This window comes from Acomys minous (assembly GCF_964271855.1).
Source record: "Acomys minous genome assembly, chromosome: 16".
Lineage (NCBI taxonomy): Eukaryota > Metazoa > Chordata > Mammalia > Rodentia > Muridae > Acomys > Acomys minous.
Window position 1 is genome coordinate 36482758 of NC_140498.1, and position 18989 is coordinate 36501746.

The 18989-nt window shown below is 52.2% G+C and overlaps 2 protein-coding genes across 4 annotated transcripts in view; both read left to right on the top strand.

Annotated features, from left to right (window-relative positions):
• RANBP17 (RAN binding protein 17) overlaps positions 1 to 6735 on the top strand; it is a 300545-nt gene extending 293810 nt beyond the window's left edge. For all 3 annotated transcript variants that reach the window (XM_084764395.1, XM_084764396.1, XM_084764397.1), the window contains 3 exons: positions 1391 to 1489; positions 3278 to 3405; positions 5097 to 6735. In XM_084764395.1, coding sequence (XP_084620521.1) covers positions 1391 to 1489; positions 3278 to 3405; positions 5097 to 5193 — 324 coding nt within the window. In that variant the 3' untranslated portion in view covers positions 5194 to 6735. The remainder of the gene's footprint in view (positions 1 to 1390; positions 1490 to 3277; positions 3406 to 5096) is intronic.
• Positions 6736 to 15237: 8502 nt separating this feature from the next.
• On the top strand, positions 15238 to 18129 carry TLX3 (T cell leukemia homeobox 3). Its single transcript, XM_084764715.1, has 3 exons — positions 15238 to 15780; positions 16131 to 16374; positions 17381 to 18129. The coding sequence occupies exons 1-3, from the start codon at positions 15360 to 15362 to the stop codon at positions 17589 to 17591; spliced, it is 876 nt and encodes a 291-aa protein (XP_084620841.1). The 5' UTR covers positions 15238 to 15359; the 3' UTR covers positions 17592 to 18129.
• Positions 18130 to 18989: the final 860 nt, after the last annotated feature.

Here is an 18989-nt window from a genome sequence, read left to right on the forward strand (position 1 = left end):
ATAATTCCAGTGCTTAGGAGGCAGGCAAGCTGACTAGCTAGGTTAACATTATCCTCAAGCTGTGGGTTCAGCAATAATTAACTTACTGCCTCAATAAATGAAATGGAGAGCATTTGAGGAAGACAGCCAGCTTTGCCCTCTCATGCTACTCAGGTAAATGCACACGCAGTGTACATTCATATTTATGCAAAACAGAGAGGGTGCCAAGCATTCAAAGCAAACCAAGTTATCAAAGCCTATTTGGAGTGGTGTTTGTGGGGCCTTGCCACACAGTCGCCCTTTCATCTGGCCTGCCGCCTGTTGCCTCAGGCCCAGGGCACATCCCACAGTTTCACCTTGGCCACAGACCCATCTCTAGCAACCTCGTCTTCAGGATGAAGTCTAGACCCCTCAGCATGGTCTTCCATTCTGGCCATGAGGCCTCACTTCTCCCTCCTGCCACACTACTGTAGAACCCACCGGGCTCGTTCCTGCCCTCTTTGCCGCTTGGTCTGCCTTGATGAACTCTTCAAATGTTACCTGCCCCGTGCCATCTCCCTGACGGCCTTGGAGGACCCTAGAGGCACGCCCCTCCTCGGGCCACTACTCTTTCCCTAGCCGCTTTTCCCAGCGTTTTCTCTTGGTGACTTCCCTAGCAAGCTTGGAGGTCCTAGGTAAGAGGCTGTGCTGCAAGCGTGTCCTTTTGTCCCTTCTGTGTGCCTTACAAACTCACAAGCTAAGTATGTACTGTAGCAGTGAGTGAGCGCTTAATAGTAAATGCTTTGAAGAACAGCCCTCTGAGCTCACAGGAAACAAGCCATTCCAGGGTCACATGGAAAGTGTGTCATTCCACTTGGTGATGAGCTACAGAGAGAGATGTCCACTAACATCACGAGCCGCTTGGTGAGGTGAGGAGCAGACAGGAAAGTAAGGGCTTTACCTGGTACCTAGCACAGAGCAAAGCATATACAGCGTGAGAAGCAGAGACCGAACCTCGCGCCTCTGTGGCCTCCCATTTCTGCTCACCAAGAACATTCTTGCCAGGCTCTTAATGGGAGAGACTTCTTCTGTGGGCTGGGGCTGCCCTGAGCTTACATAGCTTTCTAGACTCCCAAGTAAGGCCGGGCGTGGTGGTGCACCCCTTTAATCCCAGCACCCGGGAGGCAGAGGCAGGTGGATCGCTTGTGAGTTCAAGGCCAGCCTGGTCTACAAAGCAAGTCTAGGACAGCCAAGGCTACACAGAGAAATCCTGTCTCAGGGAAAAACAAACAAACAAAAAAAAAAAAAAAACAAGAAAAAGAAAGAAAGAAAAGAAAAGACTCCCGGAGGATGGAGGGAGTACATAGAAGGCCTGGGATTTGGGCAAGCTCTTGGCCAAGGGTCCCAAGCTTCATGCGACTCCATCTTCCAGATGATGTCTGTCCTCATGAACACTGTTATCTTTGAAGACTGTCGGAACCAGTGGTCAGTATCCAGGCCTCTCCTGGGGCTCATCCTGCTCAATGAGAAGGTGAGTGTGCTTCCAGGGAGGGCCAGAGGGAGGGAGGGAGGGAGGGAGGGAGGGAGGGAGAGGGCCTGAAGGCCATGGGCTAGTAAGCTGGGGCCTTGACAGCCTAGAAGGCCTTCCCCCAAAGGCTTTAGCTCTTCAGCTAGCAGAGGCCACAGAGGCCCACACATTGCACTGTGTGTGTGGAATATTTCAGTCACCCTCACTTACAGCAACAGCCCTTTTGCCTTCTTCTCCAGATTCCCTCTATATCTTGGGATGCCTGCCCCACTGCACCCTCCCCGCACATGTCCACAGGTGGTGCCAGCAGCAGCCCTTGAGAGACTGTGCATAGAGCCAGTACCCTTCATTTAGGGAGCAAGCATCCCAGCCTCCTCAGCACTCTGGCCGCCCTCAGCTGCCTCCCAAGCACCCTGGCCCCTCAGCAGTCAGTGCATGGCTGCTGGGGAGAATGAATTGTCTATACAATAAGATAGTACTGGGAAAAAGACAGTGAGATTACAGGCAGCCGCATACATTAAAATTCAAACTAAAATCCCAGCCTTGGAAGGAAACTAATAGAAGAAGAAAATATATCAAAAAGAGAAGAGCTGTCTCATCACTCACCTGTGCTGAAGTATCCAATTTTAGCCACATTCAATAGCACTGTCATTCATCTTCCCTCGGTGTTATTGTGATTTAAATCCAAGCTCTATAAAAGAGAGCAGTTCTTTTAAAATGATTGAGAGGGAATAAGGGCAAATTCGGTGTTTAGAAAAAGCTTATGACATCACAATATTATACTTTACTGATGGAGGCAATATTTCATGGTTTAGGATGAAAAACTAATAATTTTCTATTTGGTGTGAGTCACTGCATCATTATAAAAGGGAAAAATAAGTAGCTTTGTGCATTCCCAATCTTGTTCAGGAAGACATTGTGGTTTAAGTATAATGCCTCTGATATATAGTATTTAAGTATTAGTCTGACTACATATTAATTATGTGTGTTTTTTGATGTGAGCTGTTTTAATGTATGATAGAAATTAAATATCATGCAGCTTGGGCTTGAAGAGATAAACATATGACTGGCAAAATGTTGTCTTTTGCTGAAATTCTGCTGTTCCCAGTGATTAGGAACTCTGTTTTTAACATCAGGGCTTCTGTTTGGATAAAAGACCACAGAGCCAGCAGGAAACGAGGGGGCTGAGCAGCCATTTGTGACCAGGTGTGACAGATACCACTCCTAGTGCCAGCAAGTGCTCCCAGAACTAAGCAGGCCCCCCTAGTGCCCTGCCTCAGCAGAGCAGACCCGTGCAGCCCAGGAGGACAGGCTTGGAACCCAGCCCAGACCTCCTTGAGAAGTGATTCACTGAAGCCAGGAAAGAGGATGAGGCCGGAGGGGAGACCCTTGGCCTTGCCTTCCGTCACCAAAGTGCTCCCTGAGCATTTTAAGTTCTTCTTCTGCCTTCCTGTGACAAGTAGAGTTGAGACCCAGAAGACCATGGGTTCAGCCCCCCACAGTGGAGGCACAGACCCCATTAGGCTAAGCAGTGACAGGTCCGCAGTCATACAAAGGCATTCTTATGAGCAAGTGGCGGGGGCCGATTTGACACATCCATCCACCTAGGTAGGTGGTACACCTGCGTGTGGCTTAGGTTTCTCTAAGGACAGAAAGTTCAGTGTGGACCTGGATGTAGAAGCGGAGCATCAGTGAGCCCGGGCAGACCCCAGCTGGCCTGACTCCCCACTGCCTCCTTCCTCCCGGTTTGGAGTTGGAGCCTGAGTCTGAAGCTGCTCTGTCTCCCAACAGTATTTCGGTGAACTGAGGGCGAGTCTGATAAACAGCCAGCCCCTCTCGAAGCAGGAAGCCCTTGCCCAGTGCTTCAGGAACTTGATGGAGGGCGTGGAACAGAGCCTGTCTGTCAAGAACAGAGACAGGTGAGCATTGGCCAGTGGGGTGTCTGGGTTGGGGAGGGGGGCATGCTAGGCTTGTTGAAAGTAATTAGGCTGTGGTTAGCACAGATTTTCCACTACAGCTTGTGATCTTAGGCCAGGTCAGTTCCAGCACCACATTTTACTGGGTGTTTGCTCAGGGTGCAGAGCTTAATAAAACCCAGCCTTTGCCCTTAAGCAGTTTATAATCCAGCAGGAAAGAGGTGAAAAATAACTAATTGGAAAGAGCAAATGAAGGGAAGCTCACATTGTCAATGGAGATGAGCAAGCACAGGCCTTAGGGGCAGATGGACCCCATCAGGTGTTCCTCCTGCCTCTGTAAGCTGTGTGACAGCATAGCAGACTGCCAGTCACGTGGATGCAGCGGTGGGGGGTGGGGGGTGGGGCACGGGACACTGATTGTGGTGTTTAAACAACAGAACATAGTAAAACTCCGTTCGTGGGCCAATTAAGCATTGGCTTCTTCCTCTGCCTGTCCTAAGAGTGCCTGGTGTCACTGACCAGTAAGATCTAACCAAACTCATCAGTAGGCCCAGATGCATTCATTCATTCATTCATTCATTCATTCACTGCAGCATTGGGAACCTGTGGTAAACAAATTGTTCCAAGTTCTCTTGCTCTTATGGAGCATGCATCCTAGTGGATAAGACAGACAGTGGTCAGTGAGTGATAAAGAAGAAAATGTGTTCAAGGGAAAACTTCCCCACTGACCATTCATCAAACACTGTTACCAGCTGAGCCTTCCCACCAACCTCCAAGTATAACTTTAAATTTTTTTGTTTGTTTTTCTTTGTTGTTGTTGTTATTGTTGTTGTTTTTCGAGACAAGGTCTCTCTGTGTAGTCTTGGCTGTCCTAGACTCACTTTGTAGACCAGGCTGGCCTTGAACTCACAGCAATTCACCTGCCTCTGCCTCCCTAGTGCTGGGATTAAAGGCGTGCGCCACCACCGCCCGGCTAATTTTAAATTTCTTAACCTCTAGTTCCTCAGTGCTGGGATTACAGGCATAGGCCACCATACCCAGCTTAAGTACTGCTGGGAATCAGACTAAGCACGTCATACGTAAGTACACACTAAGTGTGTGTGTGTGTGTGTGTGTGTGTGTGTGTGTGTGTGTGTGCGCGCACACACACACACACACACACACACACACACCACATTTGCACCTCTTTTCTAAGATAGGGTTTTACCACTTAGTGCCAGCCGACCTCAAACTCATGGTCCCTCTACTGTGCTTTCTCAGTGCTGGCATTACAGCTATGAGCTACCCCCACCCCCAACTTTTTATTCACTAAATTCCATTCTAGTTGAGAATACTAATATCTACCTTTGGGAAGACCTCTAATAACTAAAGTATTTATATATCAACTCAGTCCGCTATTTGAGACATAGGTGCAGATGTTTTCAACGTTTTGGATAGGAGAACTTTCGGTGCTTTCCATCCCTGGCCTGCTGAGGGTGGGCTGGGTGTTGGCTCCTGTTTTCAGGGAAGGGTGGTGTGGTAGCGGAAGAGTGGTGGCAGGTGACCTCCCAGCCTGAGGTGCCTTCCTGCAGGTGGCAGGTGACCTCCCAGCCTGAGGCGCCTTCCTGCAGGTGGGTCCTCTCCGGGCGTTGCGCTCCACGGTACCCTGCCTCCAGAGGCTCATATGGCCTACACGTTCACTTCTCTTTCCACAGGTTCACACAGAACCTCTCCGTCTTCAGAAGAGATGTGGCAGAGGCTCTGCGTAACGATGGCCACACTGGCCTCTACAGCCTGGACATGATGAGCTGACCCAGCTCCTGAGCGCAGGCTGTGCAGCCTTTGTCAAGAGACTGGAAGGTCTGGGCCCAGACTGAGATGCTGGCCAGCCCAGAAGAATGTATTTTTCAGAACAAGCAACAAAAGCCCTACATTTTTTTTATGAGTCTAACCCAATTATAAAAATTTATAATAGTGCACATACAATGTAAACTCAGTATTCAGAGTAGACCGTGTTTTCTGTCTGTCTGGGTTCCCACAATGCTGAAAGGTCTAGAAACTCTATTTAACCAAAGAACATAAGGAACCAGTTAGCACCTGCAGGCAAGGTGTCGCTCTGGTGAAGATGCAGCCCTGGATGTAGGTCCTGGCTTGAGACAAATGCCATTTGAACCTGGTGAATTTGTAGTTTTTACATCTGGAAAATACTCTATTAGAGACTCTGGGCTGTGGCATTTAGACAGAGCCAGAGAGCACCATAAAGCCTCCCCTAGACCTGCACACAGGCCTCTCTGCCCCAGCAACATCTGATAAAGTTGAGAGACAGTAACACAATTAAATGACTTACAAACAATGTTTGCTTTCCGCTGGCATAAATCTGAAGTGGCTCAGTCTAGAAGAATTAAGCTGTGCAATTGCTGCCTGCAGAGAGATGCCCTGGTTAGAAGTTGTGGGTGCACCAGCTCCTCATCCCTTGAGTCTTGAAGAGGAGTTCTTGAAGCATCTCTGCCTTGTTGGACCACCGAGAACAGTCCAGCTGCTGCCTTCCACCCTCCACACTCTTAGCCACTGTTGGACTGTGGCTTCATCCAAACACAGGAAGTGAAAGCCTGTACAGTTTGTGTCCCATCATAAGTAACTATTAATTTGAAATTGCCACTGTCAAACGGGCTGTCTATCTCACTGTCTGTCATCATGGCTCAGGCTTACAATAACACTGTGCCCATTATTTCTGATAAGGCATGAAAGGCTGGCCTCACTGTTGCAGGCAAGAAGTCCACAGGCTCTGGTAATCTTGTTTCTCAGACTAGTGTTTCTTCAAAGCTTTTTTGATAGTTGAGTTTTGCAGCAGGCTTGTCATATGAAAGCGGGTCACCTAAGTTCATATCCAAGTGTTTGTCTTCCATGTGCAAAGGGAGTCGGGAAGCAGTGGTCTGGATGAGACTGCATGTGGTCGTTAACGGGCAGATAGGCCTGAACCTTGCTCCGCCCACTCCATTCAGAAAGACAGCTCCCCTAGAGAAGACAAATCCTGTACTTGAAACATCAGCTTTCGAAGGAGCTTGATAAGAATTTTTCTTTGGTTTTTGTTTAGTTTTTATTTTGTTTAGTTTTGGGGGTTTTGAGGCTCCCTCTGTGGCCCAGGCTGGCCTGGAACTCACTGTGATACTCAGTGGAGGTTGACAGGAGTGGGCCACAATGCCTGGCTTCTGCAGTTTGGGGCAGAGTGGTTATAACTGCATCCATTCCACAAAAGCTGTAAATGCTTATCGCATTCTAGCACTGTTTGTTTACAGACGCCCGGAGTCTTACAACACTATATTGTTTGCATTAAAAATGTTCACAAAAAATGAATGGTGTGTTCTCCCTTCTCTTTGCCACAGCCAGCAATCACCTGGGGGCTTAGCAGCAGGTGGAGGGTCCCTTCAGACTGGCCTTGGAGACCTGCAATTTGAAAAGCAAGGTCAGCCTGTCTTCTCATGCCTCAGTGGGCTTGAATGCTTGACACTTGAGAGAAGACAGTCGGCAACATGGAGCCCCTACCTTTACCCACACTACCTCCCTCCCGCTGTGCACATCAGGAAGTAAGGCCCAAAGATGGCTTCTAGCTGACAACTCATAGAGGTAGATTTTTTTCCACCACATCTGTCTCAAGGGAACTCTTGGCTGCTCCTAGTGGTAAGTGGAAATGTTACTCATGGTTAGTTCATTTCCACCTGTTTCTCAGAACTTGGGCTATTAATGGTAAATTACTCAGCCAGGCATGGTGGTGCATGCCTGTGATCCCAGCACTCAGGGAGGCAGACGCAGGCGGATCTCTGTGAGTTCAAGGCCAGACTGGTCTACAAAGTGAGTCCAGGACAGCCAAGGCTACACACACACACACGTTAGTGCCTTCAGGTCAGGCCTGGAGATACAAGTCAGTGTGTATCTAGTGTGTGTGATGCCTCAGGTTCTAGCTCCAACACTTAAAAAGGGGGAAAAAAGTGAAATGGCTTAAATTATCACTCATAGCTCCCAATGCATGGAAGGGGGAAATCCGGCTGGGTCCCTGGTGCAGTCTCTCACAGGCTACACACACTCAGGATAGTTGGCCAGAATTATGATCACAGCCCTAGTGAGGAAGGCCTGCACACAAGTTCACATCCATGCCTGGTGGGAGTCAGCTCTGCACAGGTGTTACGACACTGGTCTTAGCTTGTGGGAAAGGGCCAGAGACCGCAGAGGTCTGTCAACAGTCGTCAGCCACCCAGCGCTAAAGGGCTTCCATCAGCTGCTATGAAAACTCTAGCCCCGTCCCACACACCAGGAGCTCGAGGTGACTGACTTAATGCTGGAGACACCAGAATGCTAAAAGCTGTCTGCCGAAACCTACCTCGCATTTGCCACACAGGCGTCTCCCTTAAACTACCAAGTTTCCTAATCTTGATTTTCCTTGTGATGCTTCTCCTCCGAGAGGAAAAGGAAGTGAGAAAGCCAAGTGTTTGTGGATGAACCTCCATGGCATCACAAGCATAAACCCACCAAAGCTTTGGAGGCCCGTGGGGACAAAAGCCTGCAGACTTAATGAAGGAGTGGGCTCTGGATGCGTTCTGTCCCACCCAGCAAGCCTGCAGAGGGCACATGGAAACAAACGGCTCAGGTAGCAGGTGTATCTGCCTGCCTTGATTCAGCAATAGGGAAAAACAGGGCTGCTGGTGAGTGACTCCATTCGACTCACCACTTATTAAAGGCATGAGAAGAGGTGTATGGGATGTGTTTGCACACCTCACCTTCTGAGAGATTCGAGTGTATAGACACAGTAGAGCTTCCACGTCAAGCCAGCTGCATAGCCAATGCTCAAGAAGTGACCTGCTGGTACTCTGAGACATTCCTCACTTTTCAGGGCTGTCCCATCAACCTCCAGGCAGGACACCAAGGAACATCTGGTCCTTTCACTGTGTGTAATGGCCTGAGTAGCCCAGAAAACCCTCTCGGATCCCTTGGATCCCTTCCGCTGGCCTGGCAATCCTGGGATTGTAGTAATGGGGGCCCCTTCCAAAATGCAAGGCTGGGCTGGCTTATAGCTCATAAGCGAGATGAGTGGCTGGATTATCTCTCTGGAGCTGAGCATCAGAATAGGGCAGGCTGCTGAGGGAGATTGAAGAGTATGTGACCTGCCGTACCGCCCTATCCAGATGTGGCCAGTCTGGCATTTTGGAGGAAGGAGTATTTGAGAGCCTTGACCAGGAATTGAGCCCCTGGAGAGAGGAGCAGGACTTGGGGTGTGGCTCTGATAGAGCCTGCGTAGGGCCCTGAGCTCCATGAGGAGGAAGGAAGCCATAGCAGGAGAACCAGAACCACTGGAATAGACTGAATTTACCCACTAGACCTTGCACCCCAAGAGAATGTCAAATATTGTTTTCCTTGCTTTAGAGATGAGAAAACAGACTAATAGACTGAGAGATGAGAAAAGGCTACATAGCTAGACCCATAGGGGAGCAGGGAGGAGGCTTCATAGTCTACAGTGTCAAGGCACATGCTAGCTCTAGCCCTCCCCAGCAGCTTGCTGTTGGTCAAGGACCTCTCCCTGAGGCAATTGCCCTTGAAGCTTCAAGCAGGACCCATTGCCTGGGGCCATTTTCCCCCTCCAGCTGGCAGCCCGAGCCAGAAATCAAAGTCAGATCGTCCTAACTACAGTCCAATTGTTTTTTCCTGCTTAATCCTAAACCTGGTCCTCTGTGGTTGGTACTAAAGAGATAGAGGGCCCTTCAGGCCCCTCAACCCATGGGACTAGATACTTTGGGAGGAAAGCCAATCTACTCAGACACTGAGCTGTCTGTGAGCTCTGCCATTGATTCATCCTCCTGCAGTTCTTCATAAAATCGTTCCTGAGACTTTTTAATGTTTTATTGAGGTGCAAGTTTACGAGGAAGTGAGTCTCTCCAACTACAGCAGAGTAACCTGCCTCCTTGGCATATTAAAAAATAATGTTAGTGCCGGGCTTTACGTCCCACAGTTTGGATTGCTGATAAGAGCGCTTCCCTTGACAAGATTCTTTTTGAGGTTTACAGAAAGCGTAATAAAATATGTAAGTTACATCTCCACAAACAAAAGCTATAACATAAGTTATTTATAAGTGTGAGATACAAACAGTATCGTGATAAATAAGCCATAAAGGGTACCTGCAACATCCATCTTAATGTAATTTGCCCAACAAAGGGCTTGAAACAAAGTCAAATTCAGTAGAGAAATTTTGTCAGGAAGGGAGGAAAGTTATAGACCACAAAGTGGGGGAAACGGCTGACGAGTAAGGAACAAACGGGTGTTAGGTGAGGCTTGAAGGTCCCCGACAGGACTGCAGCATATGCTTGCCCACAGGGACTGCCCCACCCCTCCACCCCACACAGCCTGCCATCTGCACCTAGTTACATCTCCAGTACCGTTTAGCAGCCTCCAGCCCCACCCCCTAGGAAAAGGAATATCCTAGTCCCCTTCCCTCCTGCGCTGTGGCTTCATGCTACTGCCAGCTCCCAGGATTGGCCCGCTCAAGGCTACAGTCTGAAAGTGACCAAGCCCAAGGACCCTAGAAGACTTTCCTCTAATCCAGTAGTCCTCAGCCTATGGGTCACAACCCCTGTGACAAACTTCTATCTCCAAAAATACTTGCATCACAATTCCTAACAGTAGCAAAATTACAGTTATGAACTAGCAACAAAAATGATTGTGTGGTCAAAGGATCCGCACAACATGAGGGACCCTATTAAAGGGTCACAGCATTAGGAAGGTTGAGAGCCACTGACTTCCTTTACTTATCCACTAGTGAGCCAATGCAATGAATGAGACCAAGTCTCTGCCCTCAGAGCTGGTGGGCTGTGTCAGCAAGTCAAATGTAACACAGTACATCGAGGACCGGAAACTGGGATACAAAGGGTCTGGGGTCAGGGGTGCTTTGGAGGGTGGGGAGAGAGGCGAGAGGTGGCCTGGAACTTAAAGGATGCATAGGTTCTGGCCAGGAGATGAGCCAGAAGAGAATCCTGAATGGCGTCCACAAATTTCTGAACCCAAATTCTCATCCCTTTTTTTTCTCTCTTACTTCCTCTTCTGCCCTGAGTAGATGCCATAGCGCCATACCACAAACTTAGTGCACTGAGCCCAGATGTAGACTTGGGTACCCTAAGAGAGCTCCCAGGCCAGGAGAGACAGGCTGCAGCCCACCAGGAGAGCCCTCACCTCCACACCTGACCCCTTCACCCAGACCTTTCCAGAAGTAAAAATAGTGGGTGAGCTAAAGGAAAAGTGGACCTTGCAGTCCACATAGTCAAAAGACAGCCCAGCTCTATCCTCAGCAGCAGCACGTGTTGGAGTACCTCACTTCCCTAAGCCAACTGTCCTTGAAGCTTCAAGCCCTGTGGTGAGATGTCACATACACACCCCGCCAGGGTCTTTTTACTTCTTCCAGCTGGCAGCCTTGAGCCCTTTCAGATCCCACAGGAACTTTCTTCCCAGTCCCTTCCCACCATGGAAAGCCGTGATCAGTAACCAAATTCCAATGCTCCACTATCAGAGAAAGTAAATCTGCATATATAGGAACTGTAAGTATGTGCTCGGTAAATAGTTTTTGAATAAGTAGGGGGCAGGTGTAATTTTCCATCTTGAAAACTATGAGGGCCCTAGGTCTCCTCATAGGATGTGCAGAATGTGGTAGGCAGGTCAGCAACCTGTAACATGATGTATGTGCCGAAGCATGTGCTTATTCCTTTTATGAACGTGGACTATGATCTTTCCCCCCAATTCCTTCAAATAGGATAGCTAGCCCAAATACACTTACGAGCCTTGATTCAATCCCTACACTATTTTAAAGACAAGTAAATTGAATTCCAAATCACACAAGAAGTCAGTGGCAGAAGAATCTGAGCTGCCTGCATCCAGACTTACGAACCACTTGGAAATCCCAGTGCCTGCCACTCATCCCAGAAACCCCACCTCTCCTAGAAGACTCCCAGCAAGACCACTTTCTCCCATCTTCACTCCTGGAAGACCAGGAGATTTCTTCAGCCTGCAAGTCTCTAGGTCCCCGAGAGTCCTGGCCCCAGTTCCCTAGCTTAGAATCTGCATTCTTCTAACCGCTCTCCTCAGTGCATATGTCCTCTCCCCCACCTTGGTGTTGAGTTAATAGCAGGTACAAAAGTGCAGCAACTCACAGTTTCAGGGACACCAAATATATAGCAAAACATCATTCAGTCAAACCATGTTTGAAGGAGACCTTATTGCCTTGAGTGCAGTTATTTAAAGAAGGAGGGGAAAAAAGAAATTTTGACAAAATAAACTTCCGCCGCAACAAAGAAAAAAATGAATTTATAAAAAGTAAAAGCGAAACAAAGCATTTAATGGAAAACATGACTCAAAACAACAGCAAAACAGATAACAAGAGGTGGGTATGTAGCTCAATTGATAGAATGTTTTCCTAGCACTCATAAAACCCTGGTGTTCAAATACCAGCCCCACCTGAGCTGGGCACAGCGGTGCACATCTGTAACCTCACTGTTCAAGAGGTAGAGACAGAGATCAGAAGTTCAAGGTCTTTCTCAGCTACATTGCCAGTTTGAGGCCAGCAGGGGCTCCATGAGACCCTGTCTCAAAAACAAACAGCAAACAAAAACAAACAGGATAATGAGCCCAGCATCGTGGCCCATTCCTGTGATCCTAACTCTTGAGGAACTTGGGGTGAATGTGTGACTGAGGACGAGCCTGGGCTCAAAATAAAAGAGGATAGTGAAATGAAGCCTCCACTACCCCAATCCTAGAGATTGAGCCCCAGGCTCTCCCCCGTGTTAAGCAGGGGCTCTACTACTGAGCTATATCCCATTAAGGGCCTTTTTCAAGACCAATAAACCAGACTTTGTTGTCCATAAGAAGCACAAATATGTAAGAAAGGGTGAGAAGCAGATGTCAGTACCAACACTCAATTCACATGTGTTTATTTCCTAGTACATCTGAAAGCCAAAAGATGGGAGGTCTGGACACCGCTTTCCAAATCTGAGAGGCACCAGACTCATTAGGTGGCTTGTCAGCTGACTTCTCAACCCCACCCAAAGTTCCTGACATAGGGGGACTCCCCAGGACCCAACGATGCCAAAAAAAAAAAAAAAAAGCATTAGAAAGACAAGTTGCCAAGTGCTGAGGACACTGCTGGTCCAAGATCACACCTTCAGAACCACTGACCTAGACCAGGACCTCTCCCCCCACCCCCACCTCCTGATTTACTCTCCTTCCAGGGCTGACTGAATACCCTCCTTTGTCCAGGGAAGAATGGAAGGGGGCTGTGATCGGCAGCCCAGCACTCAGGGTGACTGAGGACCTGGAGTTCATGAGTGTTGAAAGCAGAGCCCTCACCCCTGCCGGGCCTAGACTAATTCTTTCCACTGGACCAGCTCCAGCCCTTGAGCTTGGTACTGTTTCCCTGCTCTACACACACACACACACACACACACACACACACCTGAAGCACAAAGAGGCTCAATGCTCCCAGTCTGAGCAAACTGAGATGTCCCTACATAGGTCCTGGAAGCAGTGCTGCCCATGCCACCCACATCCTGGTCATCTTGCACCATGGACCTTTTGTGCTACAGCCTGATGGGCATTTTACCAGCTCCTGAAAGTGGCCAGGCCTGCCTGGAACCCGAGGTTCTGTCAGGCCGGAAAGCAGATTGCCCTCAAGTCTGAACTCAAGTGAATTCTCTGTCCATCACTTCCCCCAGTTAAGGCCCTGGCCTCCCTGGGTGAGTGGGTAACTAGTGCCCACCGCTGCCACACAGAGTTCTCAAGGGCAGGAGAGTCATCTCTGTCCTTAAAGGTACTCTGTCCTAAAGGTATTATATAATCCAGAGTGTGGCCTGTCAGGAGTGGGATTTCTTCACAGGCACTTGCACTGTTGGTATCTCATTTTGTTCCCATGGCCACCATGGGGGTAGCTAGTACCTTCTCTGTTCTGTTTTACAAATAAAGCAAATGAGGGTGGAGAAAGTCAGTGGGAGCCCATGGGCCCTCAGATCTCCAGCAGCAATGCCTGCATTAGGAGAGAGAGAGGCCCCCAGAGCCAGCACAATAGTAGCTGTCCTATCTAAAGCTCCTTGTCCAGGGCCAGGGCATCCGGCACTTTTCAACCCTCCCTGTTTCCAGGCCTCCCTGTCCCAATCCGGCACATCAGAGCCAGCAAGCTGCCTAGTGTCACACAGCTGGCAGGTGACCTAACTGTGGGGCCTGGAGGAGCTACAAACCCTGAGTCATCTGGATTGTTCAGAGCGATGAAACTAAGGAATTAAAACCGCCCCCCCCCCACTGCCTCCTTCCTATGCTCTGACCCCATTAGTGAAGAAATACGCCTGCCTGAGCTACCTCTGAAAAAGAAAAACTACCAACGAAATAAACATGTACCATACCATGATGCACCATCCATCACACTGGGCATTCGGGTAGGAAGCGGGCTGAGTGATGTGCAGTACCTACTAAGTACCTATGCTCATAACAACTCTCAATATCTCTCACGGTGCACACGAATACTCTGCACGCTTTACCCTATTTTACAAATGAAAACCCAAAGCCTAAAATAATGAAGTCATCTGGCTCAAGCTTGCTCTATAAAGGGACCCGCCCAAATTTACACACAACTTCTGACCAACAGCACAGAGATCGCTTGGGCCATTCACACTCAGGGAACTAGAGGAAGAGGCCCTGCTGGGAGGGCAGCGCTTTGAGTTTACAGCCAACGACTTGACAGTCCGCCTCTAGGAAAGGACTCTGGGCATCACTCAGGCCGGGAGGAAGGTGACCGCTCCCCATGTGGTGCTGGCCACGGTGCTGCCGCCGGGCTGGTGTGGACAGTCCCAGAGGCGACTGCAGATCCTGGGGTGGTCAAAGCCTGAACTGAACTGGAGCCTGCAGGAGCTCGCTGCTCAATTTTCCAAAGGAAAATTGCTCTAAATGGGAACCGCCCCCCTCCTTTGCCACTAGCGAACTTAAGTACCCAAACCTGCTGAATCCCAAGGCCGTGCGACCACAGCCCCATTTATCCCGCAACGAATTTCAAGGCGCCGGATACCAGCTCCCCACCAGTTGACCTCGGGTCCCTAGTCCAGCCCGGGCCCGTTCGCATGGGCACCTGAGAGCCAACGCTCAGTCCTCCTGGCTAGGGCCAGGGAGCGTCTCCAAAGTGGCCGCGACGCCTTGTTGGAAGCCAGAGCGGGGGCAGATTCTCCCCACGCGGGTCGGTGTCCTTGTTCGCGTGGAGAACGCTCCAGTGCTCCGCTTGTTCCACGCGTGGACAGCGCCGAGCTTGCGCCCCATGATGCGATGCTTTCGATGGTCAGGCGGAGGGCGAACGGCCGATAGGCTTCAGTAGATTTCGTAGGACCGTTCTGGGGTTGCATCTCCATTGTAACTGAAGATACATTTTGTTTGAGGTTTGCTCAGATGAAAAAATTTAGAAGACAACGAAAAGCCCCGCGGCAAAAGGCCATTTCCCCAGCAGCGCGCCTGCCGCCCGGTGCGCCGGCGGGAAGCGCCTGGGCCCGGAGCGGGGAGCGTCTGCTAATTGCAGCTTCGTTAGATTTCGGGTTTGAGAGGCTGCGGTTCGGGCGCTAATATCCGCCGCCCATTATCCCGGCTAATAAATTTGACCTATTGTTCGTTTGTTAAAATGATGTCACCTTGGAACAGTCCCTAAGCTCCTATTTCCATGAATTAGGCCTTTATTGAAAGCCGAGAGCCAATGAGAGAAGAGAGGCTTGTTGATCGCAGCCAATGGCTGCGGCGGGAGAGGAATTAGCAGCGGAAACTCCAGGTTCGGTTCAAGAAAGATGACACAGAGCCTGTCGGGCCCGCGCACTCTTGGCAAAGTTTCAGTGCGACTGGAGGCGCCGGGCGCTCCATGGCCGCGCCGTAACGGGGACCCAGCCGCCTCCCCGCCCAGCCCAGCCCAGCCCTTCCGCCCGCCCAGGATGGAGGCGCCCGCCAGCGCGCAGACCCCACACCCGCACGAACCCATCAGCTTCGGCATCGACCAAATCCTCAACAGCCCGGACCAGGACAGCGCACCCGCCCCGCGGGGCCCCGACGGCGCCAGCTACCTGGGAGGGCCCCCGGGGGGCCGTCCGGGCGCCGCGTACCCGTCTCTGCCCGCCTCCTTTGCCGGCCTCGGCGCGCCCTTCGAGGACGCGGGATCTTACAGTGTCAACCTAAGCCTAGCCCCCGCCGGCGTGATCCGGGTGCCAGCGCACAGGCCGCTACCCGGGGCCGTGCCGCCGCCTCTGCCTAGCGCGCTGCCCGCCATGCCCTCTGTGCCCACGGTCTCCAGCCTGGGCGGCCTCAATTTCCCCTGGATGGAGAGTAGCCGCCGCTTTGTAAAGGACCGCTTCACAGGTGAGCAGAGCGGGCCACTAAGAGCCAGGCCTCGGCCCTCCGGGGGGCCAGGGTCGCCGCGCCCTGTGCTCTCGGTTCCCAGGAATGATTCCTGAGGCCCAGGCATGGCGGAGGCCTTGGCGCCCAGGGCCCAGGTTGGCTATGGAGGGGAGGGGAAATCGGAGAGTTTCGGGGAAAAAGAAACCACTGTCCCGGGGAAGTGGGGAGGGAGGGGGCGTCCCTGCCTGGCTTGACGTCGCTTGGGACTCGCGGGACGAACGAAATAGCGGAGCACTGTATCCCACGGGGCTCCATGTGCGGCCTGAACGGTAGTGGGGCTGAGCTTCAGGGGGCCTCTCGTGTCTCTGCAGCGGCGGCCGCTCTCACGCCCTTCACCGTGACCCGGCGCATTGGTCACCCCTACCAGAACCGGACGCCGCCCAAGCGTAAGAAGCCGCGCACGTCCTTTTCCCGGGTACAGATCTGTGAGCTGGAAAAGCGCTTCCATCGCCAAAAGTACCTGGCCTCGGCCGAGAGGGCGGCGCTCGCTAAATCCCTCAAAATGACGGACGCGCAGGTCAAGACCTGGTTCCAAAATCGGAGGACCAAGTGGCGGTGAGAGAGGCCAGGCCCGGCCCACCACGCACCTGCCCTTCACCTGCCCCGCCCTGCGCCGCAGCCCAGCTTCGTGTCCTCTCCTGTGCTAGCCCCTACCCGCACCCCTGGACCGCACATCTCCCCCTGTTTTCCAGATTTGTTGTCCTTCCTTCCCGCCGACCTGTAGTCCTCTCTCCGTCTCTCCCATGCCTCGTGTCTCCATTTCCAGTACCATGTCGCCAGTGTTTTGTTTCCCCTCCTTTGCTCTGTTGAGTTCCTCCCACCTGCCCCCACCCCCACACACACCCCGGGCCTCCCACACTCTCCACCCTCTCCCATTCCAGCCCACCCACTCGGATTTCGGATTGATAGCCAGAGCTGTGGGGCCCTCATTCCAACTCTTGGATTTTGTTGCTGTTGTTGTTGTTGTTGCTGCTGCTGCTGCTGCTGCTGCTGCTGCTGCTGCTGCTGCTGCTGCTGCTGCTGCCGCTGCTGCTGTTATACAATCCTTGCTTCCATCCAACCCGTAAACGACGAAGCTAAATGTTCTAGAGAGGGCTTCGAGTCAGGGCCTGGGAGAATCTTATCAGACTTATCCGTCAGGGGCCGCCCAGCTGGTGGTGCACAGCCAGCCAGTCCACCCGTGGGCCCAAGTGACCCCATTGGCCGCAGGGCTGAGTCAGCTATACATTGCCCTGCCGTTGTTATCCCGCAGGGGTCACAAAACACACAAACACACACACACACACAAACAAGATTTATTGTTGGCGAAGCCACAAAATCCGGGTGTGCAGGTGGATGGCGGGCAGAGTGCCTTCCCAGCGCCCCCAGAGTGCACAAACAAAACCAACGGTCCCACCCGCCCTCAGCCCCGCAGGCCTCCGGGAAAGTGTGTGCCGGCCGCAGGCGGTTCCGCGCGCCTCGAGGGGCTGGGATGCCGGGTTCCCGGGAGGGTTGGGACCCGCTGGTGGCCTAGCAATGCCCAGTGCGTGACAGTGCTGTCCCTCTCCCTCCCTGGGTGCAGGCGGCAGACGGCGGAGGAGCGGGAGGCGGAGCGGCAGCAGGCGAGCCGGCTCATGCTGCAGCTGCAACACGACGCCTTCCAGAAGAGCCTCAACGACTCCATCCAGCCCGACCCGCTCTGTCTGCACAACTCTTCGCTCTTTGCTCTGCAGAATCTGCAGCCCTGGGAGGAGGACAGTTCCAAGGTCCCCGCTGTCACCTCGCTGGTGTGAAGCCGCCAGCGTGCACCGCAGCTACGGATCGCCGCCCCCAACAAGCGGGGCGCCCGGGTCCCCCAGCCGGGCTGGGGAGGGAAGCTGGACCGAGAGGGGCGGGGCGGCCCTACTCGCGTGGGTCCTGGGGCGCACCGCACAGCGCCGGCCGCGGAGGGGGGCTGGGCCCGGGCCCGCGCGGCTGCACAATCCGAGCCCCCCCGCCCCGCGCCCCGTCCTGCCCCAGGCCTGGGCCTGACAAAGAAGCGCCTTACGTTACTTCGCCCCGCGCCCGCACCCCCGGGCTGGGCGCCTGTATTATACTTTGTACTTTTGCCCAAACGTGTAAATAATAAAAGTTTTGGCTTTTTTTTTTCTTTAGAACCCGGCCACCTGCTTCCCCTGCGGGGCCGCTGGAGGAGGGCAGCTGTCCCGGCGACTGGGGGGTGGGGGAAGCGCCCAGGGCTGGGGGCATCCTGCGTTTAGGCTGGGTGCACGCCTCTCCTTTTCCGTTCCTTTTATTTAAGTCGTTTTATTTAATAAAAAGTTAGCTATTTCACTTAATGCCGCTTTTATTTCGTTTTCGTTCCTCGAATGCTTGGAGACCGGCCCTAGCGTTCACCCCTATGGCGATCGCAGGCGAGCTGCGGTGCGCGCCGGCGCGTCCAGGTCTGCGAGCTGCATTGGCTTCGCCCTGTCCCGAACCCCGACCCGGGGCCCCGCGGAGGATGCGCGGTGCAGGTCAGTGCCAGCCGGTCGTCCAAAGCCGGTTGCCGGAGAGATAGGGAGTGGACCTGGGACCTAGCCGCGCGCGCCTGGAAAGGGAAAGTTCTGAAGCTACCCTAGGTCAAAATTCACCTGGTGGTAGGTGAGTGGCCGAGTAGAGGGAAATTTTTGCAGCCAGATAGGAAACGCTAGACCCTCTCACACGCAGCTTTTGACTTTCTAGGGGCCCGGTGCCACCCACGGACCCGGCTCTGAGGAGTCCGGGCGGCCTGAGAGCACCGGGGCCGAAGATCCTAGTCTGAGCATTCAAATGCCTAGGGTTTACGCAAGCTCCCAGGTGGAGCATGACGTTATTCAACGTCACAGCGATCTTCACCCGAGATCGTGCCCCAACTCTCAGAACCCGAAGGCTGATTGTGACAGCCGCGTGGCGTTGTCCTCTTGGATTTGCTGAATTTAGGAAGTTTCAAGATGGCGAGATCCAGAGGCAAGAGCCCCTTCCAACCGCAACCAACGCGCGACCTTGTGTTTTGACCCTACTCTCTATCATTCTTGTGGTCTTTATAAAAAAAACATTTCTTTTTCTATTTTCTGGCGTCTCCATTCTTTCTCTGACATTTTGTCTGTTCTCTGTGTGTTCCTCGCGTTATCCGGATGCTGTTCCGTGTCTGCCGCCGCCCTGGCTTCTTCCTT